Consider the following 24,449-nt stretch of genomic DNA (forward strand, 5'->3'; position numbering starts at 1 on the left):
AGATTTGTAGAACACCAGCACTTTGGCTGACTCCAAGTGGCTGAATGGGATGTCCATTCAGCAGCTCTGATCTTTTTAAGGGCACTGGAATGGTTGGGAATCTCCTGGCCCACACGCCTCTTTTCTAGTAGGGGAAAACTGCAAAGCATTGACAGCAAGCATGAAACCTGAATTCTTGTGATTAAAAAATAGATGAATGAATGGGGATCGATGCTGGTATTTCATCGCCGTTCGAACAGTAGAAAGTGCATGCTGTACATTGACAGTGATGGATAGAAAGTCTGCTCCCAAGCTGTGAACTAAGTTTTTGTCTCTATTTAAGAGGGAGGGGGAAATGGTTTCGGGGACTGTTGAGAGAGAACTAGAAACATAATAGGCATGTTGTGGAGATGTCTGTAGCACACTCTCCTGGGGGAGGAGATGTTACAAGGAATTAATACGATTTTTATGATGATATTCGCAAAGGCTGAGTCATCTTGCCTTCTAGACAGATGACAAAGTCTCGCTAGGATTAATTATCTAGTTTTTGTAAAGCGCTTGGAAGATTAAAAAATTGAAATGGGTACACGAGAAACAATTAGATCTGGGGATTTATAAGACCTCAAATTGAGTAAAGTTCAGGTCCATGGTGTTGATTCAGGCGTATCTCAATGAGAAGTGCAATACTAATAATATTCCTACCTAGTATTGTCGATAGGCATTTGGAGGCATAAAAGGATGTACCGTGAGGGAGAATATATTTCTAACATGCATGTTACTAAGGAGGACATTACAAGAGACTCTTCAGTAGAAATGGAAGCCAAAATATTGCTCTGAGTCTGACATAGAGATGGGCACGCCCATTCATATAAAATGAGAATTGACTTTTCACTTTTCACACAACGCTTGACCCAATCCAAAATCCAAACTTAGTGAAGTTTGAAATATTTCCATCAACTTTTTCTCATTCATATTTTAACATGCTCCTACAGAGCTTGACTTTGGAGATGAGTGGCAATGGGAAAGCCAAAATACTGCAATATTTGTAGCCTGATTCCTAGACCAACATGGTCTGGATGAGCTTTTGGATAAAAGCATCCAAATTTTGGGTTGTTTATATAAAATGGACTCCTGATTGCTGTGATGCCCATCTACTACTCATCATGAACCCTCTTGAAACAAGAACCCTTATAACCAAGAGCCTTACATTTGTCATCAGCTCCATGCCTTACATCAAAAGCTGCTCTATGCATTTTGTAGCACATGGAGCTGAATTCCATATCTCAGTTTCAGAGAGTGACAGGATAAATATCATAGAAGCCATTCCATTTCCCCTTACCTATTACCTAGACCTTTACAGTCCTTCATTCTGTGCAGATTATACAGGTCTCCAAGCAGGCTACAAATGGTCTGATTTCCTTTTAGTGCATCCCACAGATTATTTGAGCTCAGCCTATTACATTAATTCATATCTTTGGGACTCCCAATAGATTCAGCAGCTCCAGTGCATTGGATACACAGTCTAATACCTTCTCACACCGCCTTATACCTTACTAGCCTTGTCTCCAGGTAGTTCTGTTCACTCCCTGCCTTAAAAAATGTAGTTTCGCCCAACTGTCTATTCAAGCAACTCTACTTGTGTAACAAAAAGGTCCTTTACCAGGAATTTGAAAAAGCCATTTCCAGTTTCTGAAATAACCAGTGTAGCCACTGTAATAAATACAAACAACCAAGAGCGGTTGTTGGAGTGGGATGAGGACTTCCAAGGTCAGGCTTCTTGCAAAGATATTTTAGACTAAATAAAAGAGAGTAGAAATATACCAATTTGATGTTAATGTACATTTTTTTTTCTGTTTGAAATATTAACCTTTAGACTACTGGCCTTTTCTAAGCATGCCAGATTAATGGTTTGATTGAGAGCAACGTGTATATATTTTGCCAACAGCTAGAGGGCTAAATGATTATTTGTATCACATTTGATTTTAAGACCAATTAATTGCATCTCTTTTCCTTCATCTGGAGCTTCTTGGTTGTGCATAGTTTCAATTTATGTAGCCGTCTGATTAGAAAGAACTGCTGCATTGCACTCACACCAGACCTGCTTTCTCTACCTTCTGTTACATTCTAGCCATTTCCTGTGTATTTGCTTTATTATAAATTCACTAAAACATACATCAAAAAAGGTGGCAAAATGGTTATTCAAGAAGAGGGAAATAAAAAGGCCCCAGAATGTAACTAGATGGTAGGCATTTCAAAGTGTTTTCTCCCTCCAGCCTCTTTCCTGAAGCAATGAAGACTTTTAGGTCAGGTCAGCTGGTAGGAATAAAAAGATCCAGTGTACAAAGTGCAGCAGACAATGGTGATTGATAACCAGAAGTTCCAGACACTTATGTGAAAAAATCATAGGCATAACAACATCGAGGTCAGGATGTACTTTTTCTCAAGCAGCTCATTATGACAATCTGTGGGCAGCAATAGGTCTTACAATATTTGGGATAATCAGCAGCTCATTGAAATCCTTGTAGGCTTTATTATCATTATTATCATCAATTTTAACATTTACATGGGGGAAATACCAGTAAGAGTGTCCATGCTGGATTAATATTATTACTTTCCCCCCTTCCCGTTCTCCACACCATCTTAAAAACAAAATGCAAACACAATTTTCTTTTCTTGGAAAAATTCTAACTATTGCCATTATCTAAGTGTGACTCTGTTTTGCATAATCGCTAGTGGATAGTCTGGCCTGAAGAGTTTCAGTACATACAGATAGGTCTAGGATTTGCACCTGAAGTTGCTTTAATGTTAGGGGGGGAAAAACAGGAATATGAAATGAAGAAGTAACAGAAAAGAAAAAAATAACAAACCTACCTCTCAGGGCTGAAGTATCAATCTCAGTTAATGTGAAAATATCTATAAGCCAATTCCTGCTCCCACTGAATTGAACGGGAATAGGGTCAAATCATTGCAACTAGCCAAAGTTGTCTTTTGGATGAGAAGAAAATGTTATATTTTGAATTTTAGCCAATTTAAGGTTCCTAGTCACTGTACACTCACTAGACACCAAAATGCAGGTTTAGGAATTTCTAATCCTACCCATCAGAACCATTAGGGTACTGAGCAAAATAATGAAGACACACTCTAGACTTCCAAGTGCATTTTAAATTACATTGTGGCTAGTTAAAGCCTCTATAGTTAGACTCTCATTTACACTGATGTGGAAAATCATATTTCGCTCTTCACTCTGCCTGGCACTTATTAGAATTCAGTGTAAATAAAATAATAATTAACATTCAGATAAGGTTTGATCTTGCAATACTTATGCCCATGGGTAATTAATGCTGCTCACATGCATGGACTCATATGCATATATGTTTGTAGAGTTGGGGCCATAGTGGTTTACTGGCATTAATCCTCCCAGTTATCAGGTGTTATACATTTATCATATCAGATTATCAGTGCTGTGGTCACACTTCTTCCTTATGCACTATAAACTGTGAATAATTCTCTGGGGTGGGATTCTGCAAGGTCCTGAGCACCATCAGTATCCATCTCATAAGAATTTAGGTGGCTCAGAACTTAATAGGCTCAAGCCCTAAAACATCAAGTAGCTCACGAAAGCTCATGCTCAAATAAATTGGTTAGTCTCGAAGGTGCCACAAGTACTCCTTTTCTTTTTGCGAATACAGACTAACACGGCTGTTACTCTGAAACCTATCAAGCAGAATGTGACTTTTCAAAGTGAATGAACATTTTCAATTTCTGCCTAACAAACAAGTGAATGTTAATTTCTTGGGTACAGCCTGGTGCACATTCTATCTACAAATGGGGACTCAGGCTAGATGGAGAAAGGTTCAACCACACCCATTCAGTAGGCATGCAAAGATTAATCTTTTTTATTTAAACATATAAAGAAAACAAAAGCTCTGTAATAAAAGATTACCCACAAAATAACTAAACATCATGGTGCTGATGAAAGCCAGGGCAAGCTTTTAATCAAAACCATTTGCTGTCCAGACAAAAATAAGACATGTTTTCATTGGGACGTGGTCCTTTTCACTCTTATTTGTGCATACATTGGACTGAGCTCTGATCTCATCGACACCCATGTGAAGCAGGAACAGCTTCAATAATGCCAAGAGAATTATTCTGGGTTTACAGACGCGTGACTAAGAGCAGCATGTGAATTGCTGAACATTTTCTTAACTTCTTCTAAAGGAAATTGTTGCTCTTCTTCAGAGACACTAGTTGTAACATTTTATCCTCCAGTCCCATTTTAAAACCAATTCTCCAAATATAAATTGTAGCATGATGGTTTTGAAGCTAATTCTTACTGGGCCAATATACGTCCAAGCAAAAGCAAAATACACCATCCCAGTCCTGAAGTACTTACCCAATACTGACTCAGGCAAAACCACACTGGAGTGGTGTAATTTACATACATCTGACTGCATCTTTAGGTCAACAGCACTTAGAAATACTTTTAGTGTTGGTCACATAATTTCTAATATAACTAACTACATGAAAGAGAGAATAAAACTACAGAAGTAATTCTCCGTTTAAATTGTCTCAAACTGTGTACATCGCTTCTGTATCACGTTGATGCAATTAGTGGGTGTGCTTTTTGATCTTGGGCTGAACACTGCAGCTGTTTTCTCGGTTCTGTGATGTATGCCTTTCTTAAAAGTAGAAAAATGCCACCACGCTGAAGCTTAAGTAAATAGCAGCCATCACTCATGCAACAGGTAAACAATGCTGTTTCTAATGAAAGATACTTGAATAACGAGGTAGTACTCAGACGTATGTTGTTCACTCCACGTTTCATCTTTGTCTATTGCATGGATATTGAAAACAGTTAGACAATTACCACATTGTTTTTAAATGTCTGTCTGTTTCACGAATACTCTTTTCATAGAAAATATGTACAGCCTTTGACTACACTGTGATGTAGTGTTAATGAGATGGGACTTAGAATTCTGCATAATCAGTGATTGTACTAAATGATTTTTAATATGCTGCAAAATGTTGTATGCTACTCAGAGTGAGGTTCCCCCTAGATATCCCCAACACCAGGCTATCATCCTTAGAAACAGCTTGAGAAACACAGTTTTTAAGAGGAAAAAATAAAAGGACCTCATAAAAGTGCCTGGTCCAAAAGCCCATTGAAGTCACTGGGAGTCTTTCCTTTGTGCTGTGGTTCGGGCCCCAAAAGAACATAAATTTGTCTCTTTTTATTAATAAGCCATATCTAGCCAGAAATCCTTAGGAAAATCAAGAAGTGCAAACAGGAGTGTAACATTTTCAAGTCTCTGGGAAAGCATTGCTCTAAAACTATATTTTTGTACTTTCTTCTCATGCTAAATATCATTAGCTGGCCATTAATATCTGTTTGGTGTTTAAAATGTTAATGGTGACGTCTTCTGATGTAAGAAAAATGAAAAAGAAAATTAATAGGACTTTGGTGAAAGTGCAGAATATCAATTATTTCAAAAATATGATCTTTTATGTACTATTTAATCGGATATGTTTCAGTTCATAGCAAACAAAAGGGAAAGAGTTTTAAACACAGCAGTAGTTTTAATTAATTCAGAATTTCAGTAGCACAATTGCAAGATGAAATATAAGGAAGAATATGATAAAATGAATGTGACTCCTGCAGATTCTAGCTCTTTTCAGAGTAATTAATCGATCTTGTATTTTTACATTTCTTGATTGTTACTGTTTACGTCAGCTGTTTTTTGTTTTTGAAAACATATGGAAGGGAGCAAACATGATGATGATGATATATTGAATTAGATTTAATGTGATTATTACATTGATTATTACAGTTTTGAAGATATGGGGTGAAATCCTGGCCCCAATGAAAGAAATGAGAGTGTAAGTATTGACTTCACTGTGGCCCGGATTTCACTCATGATCTTAGACCATCTGCTGTTTATATCTATGTACAAAACAGAGTGTCTGTGGACTAGATATTCCTGAAGATTTTGCTCTATTTGTCAGCACTGGGTTGGTTTTGGATTATTGGCTCAGAGAGGTATACTCATTAGTAGGTATATTGGATTTCAGAATTTTTCTTGGTTCACTGACATAGATGTGAGTAAGTGGCACTAAATTATCAATTTTGTACCTACTGGGACTAACCCTAAGGTCTTTCCTCTGATAATTCTTACTCTGGCAAAACTTCCATTGAGCTCACTAGGAGTCTTGACTGTATAGTGACTGATCTGAAAACTGAGCAAGATGTTCAGTATGTGGCTCATCGTGTCTGTTGCATGAGACAGGAAAGAAATAAGCATTATGTGAAAATGAAGAAGAGTCTTTTCTGAAAAAAGTAACACTCCGTATCAACTGTAGTTTTTCTTTGGAGTCTATCCAGAATGCAAATAATTGTGGTTTGTGTATAATGATTAAGCATATTCTCCCAGGGGTATGTTTGCCTCTCAACATTATATATTTTTTAAAAATAAGGATGTGTGGCCTGGCTATAGAGCCTTTAGTTCGAGGATCTCAGAGCACTTTACAGCGAAAGGCCCTGATCCTGCAAGTAGCTCTGCATAGGCTGACCCCCTGAGCCCGCACACCGTCCCATTGACTTGGAGGATCAGAGCTATTGTAGATCTGGGAAGCAGTTAGTCGCAATCCAAGCAGTGAAATTTTGTTGAGAAGTTTGCAATGATTCAAAACAAGCTAAATCTAGAAAATGTAAGAATAGGATACTAGTCAATTTCAGATGGATTTTATTTTTCCCCTTTGCTATTTGATATCATGTCCATGTTACTGATAAAAATTCCAAGTTAAAGAACAGAACTTAAAACAGCTTTTGTGTTAGGACTCATTGGTCTGCTGGGACTGTAATATTAATTCTTGAATTAATCTCTGGCTGAAGTTATAGGACTTTTAAAATAAAGGAGCACAAATAGAGACAATTGGGGAAATCAAATAAATTGTCTTAAATGTATTTAGCAATAATGGAAATTGTTTTTTATTTTTGCCTGCCATGATTTATTCTGTATTAGTTGATCTTCATAATTGGGATTTTTCTTGCAGTTCAAATAACAATTTTTTGAATCTCAGGCCTTTTAATGAAGAAAGAGCTGTGAAAATAAAACCCTCCGCCTGTTTGAAACTTAGACTGCTGGCTGTATAACCCAAACTTCCTTTTCCTTTGATTTGCAGCAATGTTGTAGTCTCTATTACATGCATAATGTAGGGAGGGTCTCCAGAGAGAACAGTCCTCACTGATAAGATTAGGGGGAGTGTCTCAAACTTGAGTTTAGATAATCGAGAAAGGATCACTAAAGAAATCCCTCTGTACGAGAGATGCACAGAATGATGATGCAGTAGTCAGGATGGTCCTTCAGTGCATGAGCTATCACAAGGCCTGAAATACCAGCTGCCTCTCTTTATGTATAGAGGATGGCTTTTGTCACCAGCTCCTCTGATACTGGGGTACCTTATTGGAAAGCTTTAAACTTAACTCAAGTCACTGAATTGATGCACATTACCCAGAGAAAACAGGTTAGACAATTAATTTCTTATTTCTTTTTTAACTTCTTGCCTATACTGGACTGTTTTTCTTTTCATGTTATTGTTGGCACTTTTGTTTTCATTCAGTTCCTTGTTTTGATATGCATAGTGTCTTGAAACTGATCATAATGTTTAAGGAAAAGGAGTACTTGTGGCACCTTAGAGAGGAACAAATTTATTTGAGCATAAGCTTTCATGAGCTGCAGCATTCGATGAAGTGAGCTGTAGCTCACAAAAGCTGATGCTCAAATAAATTTGTTCGTCTCTAAGGTGCCACAAGTCCTCCTTTTCTTTTTGCGAATACAGACTAACACGGCTGTTACTCTGAAACCCATAATGTTTAAGGTAATCATGTTAAGCAGTATTTAGGTCTTTTATTTCCAAGTTCGGTTGATGGTAGATTTAGGAATATGCATGCAAAATTGGTAGAAGGAGGTTGGGATGAGATGGCCTTAAAACAACTGTTAAATGAAAAGCAGCGAGAGTTGCTATGCAAGGCAGGGGTGAAGAGAGAGTGTCTGTAGCTTTTGGTATTTATTTACAAGCTTTTATTTTAGTTGGTAAAGGCTGCCCCCTAATGGGACAACTCAGAAGGCATAATAATGCCCCCCCACAACTAAACTACGAGGTGTGCTGTTGAAAGAACATCAGTGCTGTTAAAGTCACTAAAAATAAGAAAAGTAATGGCCTGCTCTTTCTCCCTTATGTTTAGGCCAGCCAAATATATTTTTCAACAAAAACATATATAAAGTTAATTGAATAATCAAAATGTATTGAATCGAAGCTATATCCCTGAATGCTATTTATTACTGCAGATAATGTGTGAGGATATCTTACTGAATAGTAAGGGCTGACAAGTGATTAAAAAAATGAATTGTGCTGTTAAAACAATGATAGAATACCATTTATTTAAATATTTTGGATGTTTTTCTACATTTTCGAATATATTGATTTCCATTACAACACGGACTACAAAGTGTACAGTGCTCACTGTGTATTATTGTTTTTATTTCAAATATTTGCACTGTAAAAAACAAAAGAAATAGTATTTTTCAGTTCACCTAATACAAATACTGTAGTGCAGTCTCTTTATCATGAAAGTTGAACTTACACATGTAGAATTATGTGCAAAAAATAACTGCATTCAAAAATAAAACAATGTAACACTTTAGAGTCTACAAATCCACTCAGTCCTACTTCAGCCAATCCCTCAGCAAAACATTGTTTTGTTTCTGAGTGCAGTTATGTAACAAAAAATCCCTACATTTGTAAGTTAGACTTTCACAATAAAGAGATTGTACTACAGTACTTGTATAAGGTGAATTGAAAAATACTATTTCTTTTGTTTATCATTTTTACAGTGTAAATATTTGTAATAAAAAATAATATAAAGTGAGCACTGTACACTTTGTATTCTGTGTTGTATTAGAAATCAATGTATTTGAAAATGTAGAAAAACACCTGAAAATATTTAATAATTTTCAATTGGTATTCTATTGATTAACAGTATGATTAATCGCGATTAATTTGTTTTAATTGCAATTAATTTTTTGAGTTAATCATGTGAATTAACTGCGATTAATCGACAGCCCTAGTCATGATAAACTAAAAGTTATGTACTTAGTAAATACATTTTTCCAGTTTATTCTCTTTCTTTAACAGGATAAAAAATATGAATCATAGTGTAAGGTGATATCTGATGCTGACATATTGGGCCAATTCTTTCCTCAGACAAAACTTTCTCTTTGCTTCAGGAGAACCAGGTCCTGAATGTGTAATGTAATATGGTTATATTTCAATGCAGTTCTTAGATTGTATCAAGTTAAACTGACAAGCAAACAGAAAAGAGGAACAACAGACAAGAGATAAGCAAGATATTATTTCCCCCTAAATGTAATTACTCCCAGGATAACACCCCTGCATAAACTCCTCCACCATATACGTTATTAATAAATAATCTCGTACTTGAGAGAGTTAAGTGGCATATGGTAAACTACCATGTCTGTTTCAGAGGGGTAGCCATGTTAGTCTGTACCAGTAAAACCAATGAGGAGTCCTTGTGGCACCTTAGAGACTAACACATTTATTTGGGCATAAATTTTCGTGGGCTAGAACTCACTTCATCAGATGTATGGGAATGGGCCATATCCACCCTAATTGAATTGGCCTTGTTAGCACTGACCCTCCCCCCACTTGGTAAGGCAACTTCTATCTTTTCATGTGCTGTATATTTATACCTGCTTACTGTATTTTCCACTCCATGCATCTGATGAAGTGGGTTATATCCCACAAAAGCTTATGCCCAAATAAATTTGTTGGTCTCTAAGGTACCACAAGGACTCCTCGTTGTTTTTACCATGTCTGTGTTCATCTGTAATGTGGAATATTAATTAATTTATGTACCTGAGATTTTTTGATCTCACTAAGGATTCATTCTGGAAAAAAACCTTAGATGAGTAACGGTATTCAACTTTACCCCACTGAACTCAATGAGAGTCCTTATGGGAGTAAAAATAGTAATTTATGTAAGTTTTGGCATGATCAGATCCTGAAACAATGAAGGCCCAACTCATTTGAGGTACTGAGCTCCCATTGACTTCAGCTGGGGTTGCAGATGCTCAGAACTCCTGGGAATTTGGCCATTCTTGTGTATTGTAGTGTCTGTACGGAGAAATGAAAGAGACTTTGTGAATAAATATTCATCCTAGGGATATTGATCAGTACACGCCATTAGACTTATAGGAATTCTGTATGTTCGTTTCCTACTGAAACAGTGGATTAGCAAAGATTGAGTTATTATTGTTACTAAATCAGTGAACTATGAAAATGCTGAATAAAATCTAGCTTATACTCAGAAAAGGAAATTGTATGGGAAGTGGGGGAGGGAGACTTATCATTGATTAACTTGAAAAAAGAAAATTCTTATGAGCCTGTTATGTAAAACATCATGGTATTTATTCACCCTTACTAAAAGGATTGCCAGTGCTAACAAAACCTTGCAATTGACTTTTAAGGTTAATAGCTAATAGCCATTGAATTCTCAGGTATTGCTATTAGAACACAGCAATGTCCAGCAAACTCTTTGGAAAATTGGAAACCTTCTTGACCACACATCCAAGGTTCAGAACTTCTTGAACCTTTTCTCCTGGCATATTCCCTTTCTCCTTTGCCAAGGACTCCAGCTCAACCCCCACTATTAGCTTCCTTCTAACACTCCCCTTTCTGTGCTTTATTCTTCGCTGCTTCTTTCGTTAGGTGACCCCCCAAACTTTGATTATTGGGGGTCCACCCTCCCTCCGTCAACTCGCTCCTAAAAACTTTTTCCTGTGTTGCCCACAAGAAGTAAGTGTGTGTGTGTGTGTGTGTGTGTGTGTGTGTGTAAAATACAATTAATTAATTAAAATAAATAAATGCAATGGAACCTCAGGCACACATACCAAAAGTAACAATGTGATCTTTTTACTGTAACCTTCACCCTTCCTCACCTCCTTGTTTGTTACTCTCAGTTATTGCGTCACATCGAATGAAACTGACGGGAATCTGCATGGGTGCAGATGTCTGCCCAGATGTAATAATCTGCAGAAGGTGGGCCATAGACTGTCAGCTTATAAATTCATGCTTTTCTTACTCGTCCTGTAAAGACTCTAACAGACTTTTGGATACTGCATAATAAATAATAGTGCACACAACATAGTGTACTTAATAAACAATACCTGCCATGTGTTGACGCACACGTATTGCTTACATCATTATAGTCTTTTGTCTCTTGGATTCAATGAATGTTCATCTTGTATAAATAAAACAAGTGCTATTCCCCTCTAATAAATGTATCCCTAGGTTTCTGTTCAGGTTTATGCCTAATCCAGAAGTGGTCAAAGCTCACATGAGTGCAGGAGATCTCTGTAAGTTCTTTCAGACCATTTGAGCCCTGTGTTATGCAGTTTAAGTGGAGGCTTAAGTAGTGTACAGGACTGTTTGTGGGCTCTGCCCTTGAATGAATGCCTTCTATGTTCCCCTGATGATGCTTCAGTTCAGCAAGACCGATACCTAAGAGGTGCAGTATTGTACTCGCCAAATTCCAAAATGTTTGGCCTATAAAGTACCAAGTTTGGCTGACAATATTTTGAATAGGGACAGAATGGCATAAGGGATTTGTGAAGAGATACTGCATCTTTAAGGGCCACATACTCAGATAGTGTACATTGGTGTAGCTCCATTGACTTCTGGGGAGCTACGCTAATTTAGATCAGCTGAAGAACTGGACCTCTGAGCACCAGCCTGACTCTGGCCTTGGCAGGCAGGGACCAAAACTAGTTCTCTGTCAATGTTGTTTTCCATTTACATTAACAAATATCAGTTCAGTAACCTTATGGGGGTGGGGGGAGGAAGTTTTTTGTGTAATCTGGATAAGAGAGGCTCTTACTGTAAATACTACTTTATCATTCAAACCGCATGAAACTCTGACACACGTAGAGGATAAATAAAGGCAGAGAAACAGCTCTCGGTAGCAATTATCAAACAAATCGAGTGACAGCCCCCCCTCTTAGCCAGAATCATTTGAGTTATTGCATAAAATTATAAAATGTTGCTTTGCACATTTAACGTGTCTGTCTCCTTTTTGTTTTCCTATCCCCAGATCTATTATAAAGTTATTAAAGAAATTGAGCCAGGAGAAGAACTGCTGGTGTATATGAAGGAAGGTGCCTATTCTCTTGGGAACATGCCACCTAGTCTGGAAGGTGAGGCTCTTATTGTTCGATACCCCCAGTTGGGAGGTGCAGAGAGGTGCTAACAAAAGCACATCTTGTAAGAAGTTAAGCCTGTTGCCTGTTCTCTTATGTAACTGCAGCCTGTTCGGACGTTTTACAGTGAGACCTTTTCTCACTGGTTAGCTTGGTTGTCTTAGTCAGTGAAGTCTGAGCAAAACCCTTTTTTAACTGAAACCCAGGCCCAGCTACACGAATATATAATGTTAAGGAATGTTGTGGTTTTGAATACTATAGGTGGGTACAGGTGATCATGGTGGTTTGTTCGCAGTAAATCTGAGCCAAACCATTATGAGACTTGCAAACCAGGCTGTGTCTTTGGATCACATGGCAAATGTGACCAGAGCAAAGTTGGAACAGCCATTGTGCTGTTATAATATGGATGGCTCCACAACATCACCTGACATTCAGCTGAACAGTTAGAGCAGGGATGTGCAAACTTTTTGGCCTGAGGGCCACATCGGGGTGCGAAACTGTATGGAGGGCCGGGTTTGGCCAGGCTGTGCATCCCCAAACAGTCTGGCCCCCACCCCCTATTCGCCCCCTCCCACTTCCCACCCCCTGACTGTCCCCCCTCAGAACCCCCCCTGCTCCTTGTCCCCTGACTGCACCCTCCTGGGACCTCTGCCCCAAGCTGCCCCCACCCCCGGATTCCACCCCCTATCCAACTCCCCATCCACCCCGACCCCTATCCACACCCCTGCCCCCGAGAGGCTCCCTGTGACTCCCACGCCCTATCCGACCCCTCCCCTACCCGTTCCCTGACACCTGACAGCCCCAGAACCTCCACCCCAACCAACTGCCCCCTGCTCCCTGACCCTCCCCCCCCGGGACCCCCTGCCCCTAACCACTCCTGTTCCCTGACTGCCCCCCTGGGACTCCCTACCCAGCCCCCCCCTGCCGCGCGCGCCGCCCCCGCCCCCTTACCATGCTGCTCAGAGCAGAAGGAGTTCACAGCCCTGCTGTCCACATGGAGGTGGAGCTGCAGGGCACGGGGAACAGCGGGGGAAGGGCCGGGGGTGAGCCTCCTGGGCCAGGAGCTCAGGGGCCGGGCAGGACAGGCCCGCGGGCCGGATGTGACCCATGGGCTGTAGTTTGCCCACCTCTGAGTTAGAGTGACAAGCTGCATGAATTGATCACAAATAAAGTTAATATCTTTATTGCTATGTTGCCCGGCAATGTGTGTCCTTCTTGGCAGCATATTGGAATGGCAGGTCAAGGTGCCTGGCACAAATGAGTGAGCAAATTGCTTAGGGGTATCTTGCACTGTGCATTGAGCAGAGCTAGGGGCTAAGCATTTTTATCTCACTCTTACATTAGCATAATCATTTCCCCCTAAATACATTAATACTAATTATTAAAGTTCAGTAACCACATAGGACATCTAAAGAACCATTACTCTTTTGCGGACGAGTGAGTGTTTCATAATAGATACAGCAAGGAACAGTGAGTGAGGACTCCTGGGTTCTGTTTCTGACTATGCCATGCACTCACTATGTGAAATTAAAGGTAACTTGCAAAGGGAAAAAACTGAGCTTATGTCCTTCCCCCTCCCCAGCTTCCCCTTTTTATGATGATTAAAGATGGACTGAAATGATTTTTCCAAATCAAAGGGAGAGTGAAGAGGGGTTTCTGCTTGTATTTCATTAGAAATAGAGGTCTTATCTCCAGGGGAACACTCTGTGACTATTGGAGAACTGGTGATATGATGATATCATGAAAACAAAGAGTGAAAATGGAGCAGCTTTTGAAAGGGGAAGGGAAATAGACTATTTACAACTTGGGCTTTGGTTTTAGAAGAATTTTTTAAAACTGGCTATTTATATAGGTGGCAAGAATATCAGCGTTCTTTTTCTGAAGTCACTGGTGCTAGACCATGGTCAGAGACAGGATATACCTGGCCAGCTGGGCCTTTGGTCTGACCCAGTCTGACAGTTCCAAAGCTCCTATGTTTTGTTTTGTTTCATTAATACTTAAACACAGTAATCAACATTTTGGTAAGAGGATGTGTTCATTAAAGATTCAATATCCCCCCTCCTTTCACCTAAAGTGACAGAGCTCACAATACAAGGGCTCTGAGGCATGGAAGTGGTCTCTCCACAAAAACAGGGAAGACCAGACATGCTATTTCTGGTATTGCTAAAGTAAAAACCTAAACCACCAAAAAGTAATTTGAAAATATAATCTTGTAAGCCTCCTTTAAAGAATGAAAAAAGAGCACAACCCACCTCTTTAAAAAATCCTTTGTAAGTCACATGTGTAACACTGAAACTAAAGCTACTGTAGGTGTGCTAAGAACTAATATATTTTAATGTGCTCTTTGTTTGGCTCTAATTTGGTGACTATGAAAGTTAAAGACTAATATAAGAGGGGGGTTGAATGATCTCCAGTGAACAATTAGCTGAATTTAGTCCATCCTTTCTGTTTACACATTGACTGTGGGAATGGTTCATGATAGGTGCAAACTTGGTCATTATTATTTGATGACTGATTTATACAAATCTATCCCATCCTATGGGTTGCTCATGAGCTATTTGCCTATTCCTTTATCTAATCAATATTTGAAAACTAAGGTATTTTGGTTGGACATTCTGGTCACATGCTGGGTTTTGTTCCCTAACTGGTAGATTAATTTAACTCCTCGTTTCAGAATTCTAATGAAAATATTTAGGATTATAAATGTTAACTCCACTTTCTGTGAATATTCTGCAATATTTGTTTGATATTTGCTGTTTCATTGAGTGGTCCTACCAAAAACCTCTTTTGCTAAGGGTATTCTGAAAAAATGAATGAAAAAAGATGATACAAATGATACAAATTAACTGAAGCATTCAGGTTCATGTTTCTGAATAATTTTTTTCAGTATTCTCTCAGAAATACTAATGCTGTTTTTGAGAGCAAGACAAAGATATGAGTAGTTTCTTCCTCAAAATAATTGCATAAAAACTACATGTAGCCTTGACCATTTGTGTAAAAAAAAAAGTGTGGGGGGGGGGCACAAAATCAGGAAGAAAACTCAAGCTGTTTTGTTTAATGTAGGATTATCTGTTTTGCTTCAGAGATATCATTTTTGTTTGTAATTGACATTTATTTGAACAAGCAAAAACACCTTGTTTCCTATAATACGCCATTGTTGTCATTATATAACCTTTATCTGCCTCCTCCCAATAATGTGTCATGCTTTTGCCAGCTAATTGCTTTCAAACTGTAATAGCCCAACAGCCAATATTTGTCTTTTTAATACTTTTTCACCTTCAGTAATGATTTCCTCCCCCTGTCCCACTCCCTCCCTCCCCCAGTTTAAACTCTGAATTGCACAAGAAAGAAAATGCAAAAATGTTCCACACAAAGATAATTATCATAAAAATCTTTTATCCAAACCCCAGTCGAATGCAGTAGTCCCCTTATCACTGCAGGAATTTTGAGTAGGGCTCTTGAACTCCTTTGAGACTTGAGTCTGGTAGATTAGCATGTAGATGCCACATAATTGTGTTCCCCTTGGTTTCTCTGAAAGCTATTAGGCACTGATTTATTTTCCTGTTACATTCCTGCTTTGTCCTGCGTGTTACTGATGGAACTTAAGATAGATGCATGTAACCACAGACTTGACAAACAAGACATTGAGCCCTGGCAACAATTTGTTGTTGTTGGATTTTTCTTTTTCTTTTTGCTGAGATACTGAAGTAGAAACCTGTTGTTGAAGGGCACAGTTTTTATGTATTGTGCTTAAAGGGGGAAAAAAACCCTTAATGAACCCAAATACCATCAACTGGAGGTAGAGGGATGATCTAGTGATAAAGGCACAGCTCTGGGAGTCAGGAGATCTGAGTTTAGTTCTGAGCTTCCTCTGTGACTTGGGATCCACTCCTACAAGAGACTGAGACTAGCCTTTATCTGTGTTGCAGTTTCTTTCCCTGTAGCAATACACAAGGGTCTTGTGAGCTGAACTTGCTAATGTTTGTAACTATTTGTTTGCATGAAAATTAAGAACTCCAAATGCAAGAAGAGTATCTATTATGTGTCATTTTGGGGTGTTCAGTTAATCTACGTGCCAATCAATTTCTTCCCTCTAGAAATGTTTGACAGAGCTTATTTCTAAGGTTCCTAAGAATCGGATAGTAATGACAACTAGTGAGGACATTTTGAGGGTGTGGCTACCACAATCTCGGTCATCTTCGTGTCTCTCTCATATGTTTTGTTTTCTCAGTGTTCCACAGGAAGAAAATCCATTTCTCTTCATATTGTCCATCCTCCATGATCATGAAAAAGCTGTTGCTCTTGACAAGGGAAGAAGAAAGTTCTCATGAGTTTGCTCAAAATAGATACTTTTTTTTCCCCAAAAGATTTGAAGCATAAAGAGCTTTATCTGCACAGTATTTGTTGCACAAAAAGGGTACACAAAGCAAAACCAAAAAAAATGGAGGTGGCTGAACTGAGTGAACTAGTCAAGCCACGTGGGGCCTTGTTTTTTCTGTCATTACTTAACAGAAGCCTTATTGGACCAATATTCAGCTGGTATCAATAGAGCTAGGCCAGTTTGTGGCAACTGAGGGTTGGCCAATAATGCACAACTTGCAGTGATTCTGACAATGGGCAAGACAGGAGCAATGCGGGAGGCAGAATTAGCCAAATAAGAAGAATTACCAGCTGTAACAAATGTGTTTCATAGATATGTGAATTATAATCTCTTTAGCTGTGCATCAAAGCAAAAGATGTGTTACTCTCCTTAATGGTAGCAGGGATTCTAAAGTAATATGCGTAGTGTTGTGATGTAGTGTGTACATGTGTTACTTACCTATATCTAGCTATCTAATGAAATATTCTCCCTTGAGAACAGGTGCCCTGGTGTTCCTGCTAAATCTGCCTATATCCATCTGCACATTTCATACCTAGAAACTGGTTCAGGGAAAATAAGAGCCAACCAAAATCACCACCTAAATCTTGAAGGCTTTTTGAAGTTTGAGGACATTCTTTGTTAAATTGTCTTGGTGAAGAAAAAAAAAAACCCATTCACCTCCGCATTTCCTAGTTTGGGGTAAAAGATGAAGCACCAAAATGCATTGAGACATGGGATATTTTTGTCCTGTGTGGAATTAGGATGCACTGAGAATTTCATAAGAGATCAGGCTTTTCTGGGATTTCCTAACCAGGGAAGTTTAAAAAAAAAAAAAAGTTCAGAGAAGCTATAGAGAAGCAGATGAACTTTTGATTAATTCTCCAGACCAGAGCTTTCCCCAGCTCACTAACTATTCAAGAAAGAAAGAAAGAGTAGATCAAGTGAGCTGTAGCTCACGAAAGCTCATGCTCAAATAAATTGGTTAGTCTCTAAGGTGCCACAAGTACTCCTTGTCTTTTTGCGAATACAGACTAACACGGCTGTTACTCTGAAACCTTACTAAAGTAGATGATCTTGTTGCCAGAACAGTTCAAGATAACCAAGGGACCTCTATAGAGGAAGATCCTGTTATCATGCAGGTGGGAGGAGGGAGGGACTAGACAACTCAAACTGGTCCTGTATCATCACCTGATTCTCTGGAGTGCAAAGACAGAACAAAAATGGAGGCATTTTTGCCAGCAACAACAGCACTTTGCAGTACAACTTGCAATGTGGATTCGATGTTGAGATACAGGCACAGCACGGAATAATCATCTGCTGCAGGATGCAGTGAGATCAAGATTTAATTAATATATGACAGAAGTGGAGTGTCTTGGTGAGGTGGCCCCATCAGCCTGTGCTGTTGACTGCATCGAAATGGCTGCAAAACAAGGTGTGCAGGCTGATCCTTGCAATATTGTAGCAACAGGCCCATCTGTCTGTCCCAGCACCTCCGGATGTATTATGCCTTGGACAAGGATAAGGAAAGGCTGTTCAGGTCGTGCACCAATCCTGCTGCCCAGCTCAGCTCTGTCCCAGAAGAGGCATAATTTAGCCAATAGATGTGTGCTGATGGTGTCTTAAATTTAGCCTGGAAACACCTTGTATCACATCATTCTGTCACATCACATAAAATGTGACAATGTCATTTGCCCATTCATGATTTTATTTTATAAGAAACAATTTCTTGAAGATAGAATAAACACAACAAGTGCTGCAGCTTACACTGCCTTGTCAACCTTCTGTTACATCTGGGTAGCTTCTCTTGCTTCTGTTTCCAGCTCTCCCTCCCTGGTGACACAAAACATGTCACTTACATATTGGCTCAGTTCTCAAGATTTCTAATAAACATAGTTTCTTCCCCTAAAACTAGAAAAAGGGGCCCAATCCAGCTTCAACTGAGGCCCAGGGCACTTTGGCCATTGACGTCAACAGTGGCAGAAGAATCAGACCCATATTCTATTATCCATCTAAGCTACTTGAAAAGGGAGGAAAAAAAGGGAAATTTTCACCAATTTTCCCCCTTTTTTCAAAATTGGATCAAAAATTTTTGAATAAAAATTTCATTTTAGAAAATGTTAATTTGCTTCTCTTTGTGTGCCCACCTCTCATCGTCCATTCTTCTCATCTTCAGCAAGTCACTTCACCTCCCCATGTTTCATTTTCCTCCTGTGTCCAATGGGAATGGCACCACTGACCTCCCTCGCAGAGGTGCGGTGAGAGCAAATTGTTTAGTTAATATTTTAACATTATTTGATGTACAAAGTGCTGTGAGTGGTAATTATCATTTATTGTTGATATTGTTTAGTTTCATTAATTGGCACTAGGCAGTACGGAAAATTAGAGAGGAGAATTAATATTTTAATCACAAACAAGGAAGCACTAAAAGACCCTGGATCTGATTGTGACTTCACTTACGTTGGTGTAACTATATTGACTCCAGAAGTGGTCCTCTTGATTTACACCAAACACACTTTTGGGCCTTGTAAAACAAAGACTAGGTGATGATATTTGGTGCAAAAGTTTGTGCTGGTTAGCACATGTACCTTATCGCATGGAAATCAGATAAAAAGTTTGTTACACATCTTAGAAACACCAGTGCAGGGCATACAGAGACTCATACACACAGGGGAGTCAGGGTATAGGAATGCTTCCCATCTTTTACCCACTCATCTCCTTTCTTATACCACAGACGATCCAGGTCAGAGCTAACAATATTAGCCAAGATCATGAGATTCACTACCAACTCTATCCCTTTAAAAATAATATTTTTATTATGCCTTTTGAGTTAATGAGTCTTGCTACAGGCTTTAAATTTGCCGTAAAGCTCTTGAAGTGCGAGAATGAAACTTGAATTGCAAAGACAACTTTCAGAAATAGAGTGGGGAGTGAGAAAGGGGAGGGAGGGAATCCAGCATAAAGAGACTAAATGGTCATTCAAAAGCTTCTGTTTCAAGCTGACTGCTGGGTGGAGAAACCCGGATTGTCCCAACTCCCTCACAGAAGTCGTTCTCCTGGAAAATTTACAGCTCTGAGCTGATTGTTTGACTTGGCATTATGGTCAGGATGCTGCCTTGTAAACTTAATAATAGCTGCCCTCTTTTTAATTTGTTTGACCTTGACTACAATAATTTATTATGTGCATTAGGTCTTTTTTTAAAAAACAAAGAATTTGGCTCCTTTTTCTTCACTGCACGGTGCTCTGGTTTCGAACTCCTCCTGCTTCATAGTGCACTGTGGCTGCTACATAAGCTTAGAGGATTGGGGGGAAAGGGAATCCCTTGAAAAGTGTGTTCTCCAGGTTGCCTTAAAGCAGAGGAGCTTTTCCTAGCAGAAATATAATTATCATCTTTTTATAGGTTTATTTTTGAGACAAGAATCCTTCTGGTTTGCAACGCTTTCCACCCCGCCTCTTGGCAGGCCCATTGAAGGAAACAGCCACAAAGTTATTTGTATTTTAAAAACACTTAATTGCACAAATAAAAAAGACAGCCAAAACCCAACACTGTGTAAATCCAGTAACTCCTGTAGGTATCACCTAAAAAGCCTCTTCTGAGCTGAGGACAAAAAGCAGACAGAGGAGTTCAAGCTGCTGCTGCTGGTGAAGACACTTTTCTGCAGCAAAGAGCATTCTAAAAGTCATGGTCTCTTCAGGTTGTATGACTTTTGTAATGACACCATTCATGCTCGATACTAACTGCACCAGCCCAGGGTATTCTGTACCTGCAGCGTGCAAACATGCTATGCTCAGATTATGTGCAATGGATGCCATTTTATTTGCAGGAGAAACAGCTGCTCAGAAGAATTGAAATTATTCGGGACTTTCTAATGCTGACGTTGAACTATTTTGTCTTCCTGTTTTCAGAAGAGCACACATTTCGTTGTGAGGACTGCGATGAGCTCTTCCAGTCGAAGCTGGACCTGCGGCGACACAAGAAATATGCCTGCAACTCTGTCAGCTCGCTGTATGAGACACTGAATGAGGAGCTCAAACAGGAAGGGTTAGGCGACGGGCAGGTCTATGAGTGCAAAGACTGTGAGAGAATGTTCCCCAGTAAATACAGGTATTGCTGAGACAGCAGGAACGTACCTAGCTAGTGGGATGTGGAAAGCTAGAAGGAATTATCCAAACACAAAATAGTATTTGCAAGTGCGTGAATCAAGGGGGAGGTGGAGGTCTCAGGGTTGGTATCTGATTGTGGTTTTTCAGCTGTAGGCCACCATTCTGAATATGGCTCCAACCAGGTGTTTTCAGAAAATCACTCGCAATCAGGCAGCTGGTTGGCAGCTCATGTTGAGTGAGTTGTGGTCTCAATTCATGCCCTAGGGTCCACTGTCATGATCCATTGACTATTTTCACACTGCCTTAGAAAATCCATCCTGCTAGTCGGCTCTGATTGTTGGCCATCTCAGCAGCAGGCATGGGGACTGAATTCCACCTCCCCCTTTTCAGGTCAAGACTGGTATGATTGTACTACCTCTCCCTCTATGCTAGTTCTGTGGACAAGCCGAAGTGATCAGTTCTGTCAACCCAGCATGAGGCCCATTTTAAAAAAGGATATCCATCAGGCCCCTTCCTTCACCATTGAAGTCAATGGGAAAAGGTTCTTTCCAATCAGTTCTGAAGTGAATGAGAAATAATTCATTGGAAAAAAAACTGAATGAAAAAACAAGGTATCTTCAATTTAGTATCTTCTCTTTAGTAGACATTAAAGTATGAGACAACTTCTAGCCCTTTATTATGAATTTTACCAATATATACCAATCCTAGAAGTCTAAATAATAAGATGGGTGAACCAGAGTGCCTCATATTAAATGAGGATATTTATATAATAGGCATCACAGAAACTTGGTGGAATGAGGATAATCAATGGGACACGGATTTAATACCAGGGTACAAAATATATGAGAAGGCAGAACAGGTCATGCTGGTGGGGGAGTGGCACTATATGTGAAAGAAAGCGTAGAATCAAATGAAGTAAAAGTCTTAAATGAACTAAACTGTATCATAGAATCTCTATGGATAGTAATTTCATGCTCGACTAATTAGAATATAGCAGTAGGGACATATTACCAACCACCTGACCAGAATGGTGACAGTGACCATGAAACGCTCAGGGAGATTAGAGAGGCTATTAAAATAAAAAAACTCAGTTATAATGGGGGATTTAAACTATCCCCATATTGACTGGGTACATATCACCTCAGGATGGTGAGGCAGAGATAAAGTTTCTTGGCACCTTAAATGACTGCTTCTTGGAACAGCTAGTTCTGGAACCCACAAAAGGAGAGGCAATCCTTGATTTAGTCCTAAGTGGAGCACAGGATCAGGTCCAAGAGGTGAATATAGCTGGACCGTTTGGTAATAGTGACCATAATATAATTAAATGTAACATCCCTGTGGTGGGGAAAACACCACAGCGGCCCAACACTGTAGCATTTAATTTGAGAAATGGGAACTACACAAAAATGAGGAAGTTAGTTAAACAGAAATTAAAAGGTACAGCACCAAAAGTCAAATCCCTGCAAGCTGCATGGAAACTTTTTAAAGACACCATAATAGAGGTTCAATTTAAATGTATACCCCAAATTAAAAAACATAGAAAGAGAACCAAAAAAGAGCCACCATGGCTAAACAACAAAGTAAGAGAAGCTGTGAGAGGCAAAAAGGCATCCTTTAAAAAGTGGAAGTTAAACCCTAATGAGGAAAATAGAAAGGCGCATAAACTCTGGCAAATGAAGTGTAAAAATATAATTAAGAAGGCCAAAAAAGAATTTGAAGAACAGCTAGCCAAAGACTCAAAAAGTAATAGCAAAAAATTTTTAAGTACATCAGAAGCAGGAAGCCTGCTAAACAACCAGTGGGGCCACTGGACAATTGAGATGCTAAAGGAGCACTCAGGGGTGATAAGGCCATTGTGGAGAAACTAAATGAATTCTTTGCATCAGTCTTCACAGTTGAGGATGTGAGGGAGATTCCCAAACCTGAGACATACTTTTTAGGTGACAAATCTGAGGAACTGTTCCAGATTGAGGTGTCATTAGAGGACATTTTGGAACAAATTAAACAATAATAAGTCTCCAGGACCACAAGGTATTCACCCAAGAGTTCTGAAGGAACTCCAAAGTGAAATTGCAGGACTACTAACTCTCATCTGTAACCTACCATTTAAATCAGCTACTGTACTGAATGACTGGAGAATAGCTAATGTGATGCCAATTTTTAAAAAGGGCTCCAAAGGTGACCCTGGCAATTACAGGCTGGTAAGCCTGACTTCAGTACCAGGCAAACTGGTTGACACTATAGTAAAGAACACAATTGTCAGACACATAAATGAACATAATTTGTTGGGGAAGAGTCAACGTGGTTTTGTAAAGGGAAATCATACCTCACCAATCTAGTAGAATTCTTTGAGAGGGGTCAACAAGCATGTGGACAAAGGGGATCCAGTGGATATAGTGTACTTAGATTTTCAGAAAGCCTTTGACAAGGTCCCTCACCAAAGGCTCTTAAGCAAAGTAAGCAGTCATAGGATAAGAGGGAAGGTCCTCTCATGAACTGGTAACTGGTTAAAAGATAGGAAACAAAGGGTAGGAATACATGGACAGTTTTCAGAATGGAGAGAGGCAAATAGTGGTGTCCTCCAGGGGTCTGTACTGGGACCGGTACTGTTCAACATATTCATAAATGATCTGGAAAAAGGGGTAAACAGTGAGGTGGAAAAATTTGTAGTTGACACAAAACTACTCAAGATAGTTAAGCCCCAAGCAGACTGTGAAGGGCTATGAAAAGGATCTCACAAAACTGGGTGACTGGGCAACAAAATGGCAGATGAAATTCAAGGTTGATAAATGCAAAGTAATGCACATTGGAAAACATAATCCCAACTATACATATAAAATGATGGGGTCTAAATTAGCTGTTACCACTCAAGAAAGAGATCTTGGAGTCACTGTGAATAGTTCTCTGAAAACATCCACTCAATGTGCAGCAGCAGTCAAAAAAAACGAACAGAATGTTGGGAATCATTTAGAAAGGGATCTATAATAAGACAGAATATATCATATTGCCTCTATATAAATCCATGGTACGCCCACATCTTAAATACTGCATGCAGATGTGGTCGCCCCATCTCAAAAAAGATATATTGGAATTGGAAAAGGTTCAGAAAAGGGCAACAAAAATGATTTGTTGTATGGAATGGCTGCCATATGAAGAGAGATTAATAAGACTTGGACTTTTCAGCTGGGAAAAGAGATGACTAAGGGGGATATGATGGAGGTCTATAATATCATGACTGGTGTTGAGAAGGAAGTGTTATTTACTCCTTCTCATAATACAAGAACTAGTGGTCACCAAATGAAATCAATAGGCAGCAGGATTAAAACAACCAAAAGGAAGTATTTTTTCACACAACACACAGTCAACCTGTGGAACTCCTTGCCAGAGGATGTTGTGAAGGCCAAGGCTATAACAGGATTCAAAAAAGAACTAGATAAATTCATGGAGGATCGGTCCATCAATGGCTATTAGCAAAGATGGGCAGGGATGGAGTCCATAGTCTCTGTTTTCCAGAAGCTTGGAACGGGCGACGGGATGGATCACTTGATGATTACCTGTTCTGTTCATTCCCTCTGGGGCACCTGGCATTGGCCACTGTTGGAAGGCAGGATACTGGGCTAGATGGACCTTTGTTCTGACCCAGTATGGACGTTCTTATGTACACTGAAGGTTTTAATGTAAATGTGTTAATTATGCCTATGTGTACATTAAACTCATCACCTTTTATGCTTAGGCT

General features: G+C 39.3%; 1 protein-coding gene across 3 annotated transcripts in view; it reads left to right on the top strand.

Moving 5' to 3' along the window:
* Positions 1-24,449, top strand: part of PRDM16 (PR/SET domain 16) — a 435,888-nt gene that overhangs the window by 369,748 nt on the left and 41,691 nt on the right. For all 3 annotated transcript variants that reach the window (XM_073316649.1, XM_073316650.1, XM_073316651.1), the window contains exons 5-6: positions 12,146-12,248; positions 20,516-20,714. In XM_073316649.1, coding sequence (XP_073172750.1) covers positions 12,146-12,248; positions 20,516-20,714 — 302 coding nt within the window. The remainder of the gene's footprint in view (positions 1-12,145; positions 12,249-20,515; positions 20,715-24,449) is intronic.

This window comes from Lepidochelys kempii, chromosome 18 (assembly GCF_965140265.1).
Source record: "Lepidochelys kempii isolate rLepKem1 chromosome 18, rLepKem1.hap2, whole genome shotgun sequence".
NCBI classification, from domain to species: domain Eukaryota; kingdom Metazoa; phylum Chordata; order Testudines; family Cheloniidae; genus Lepidochelys; species Lepidochelys kempii.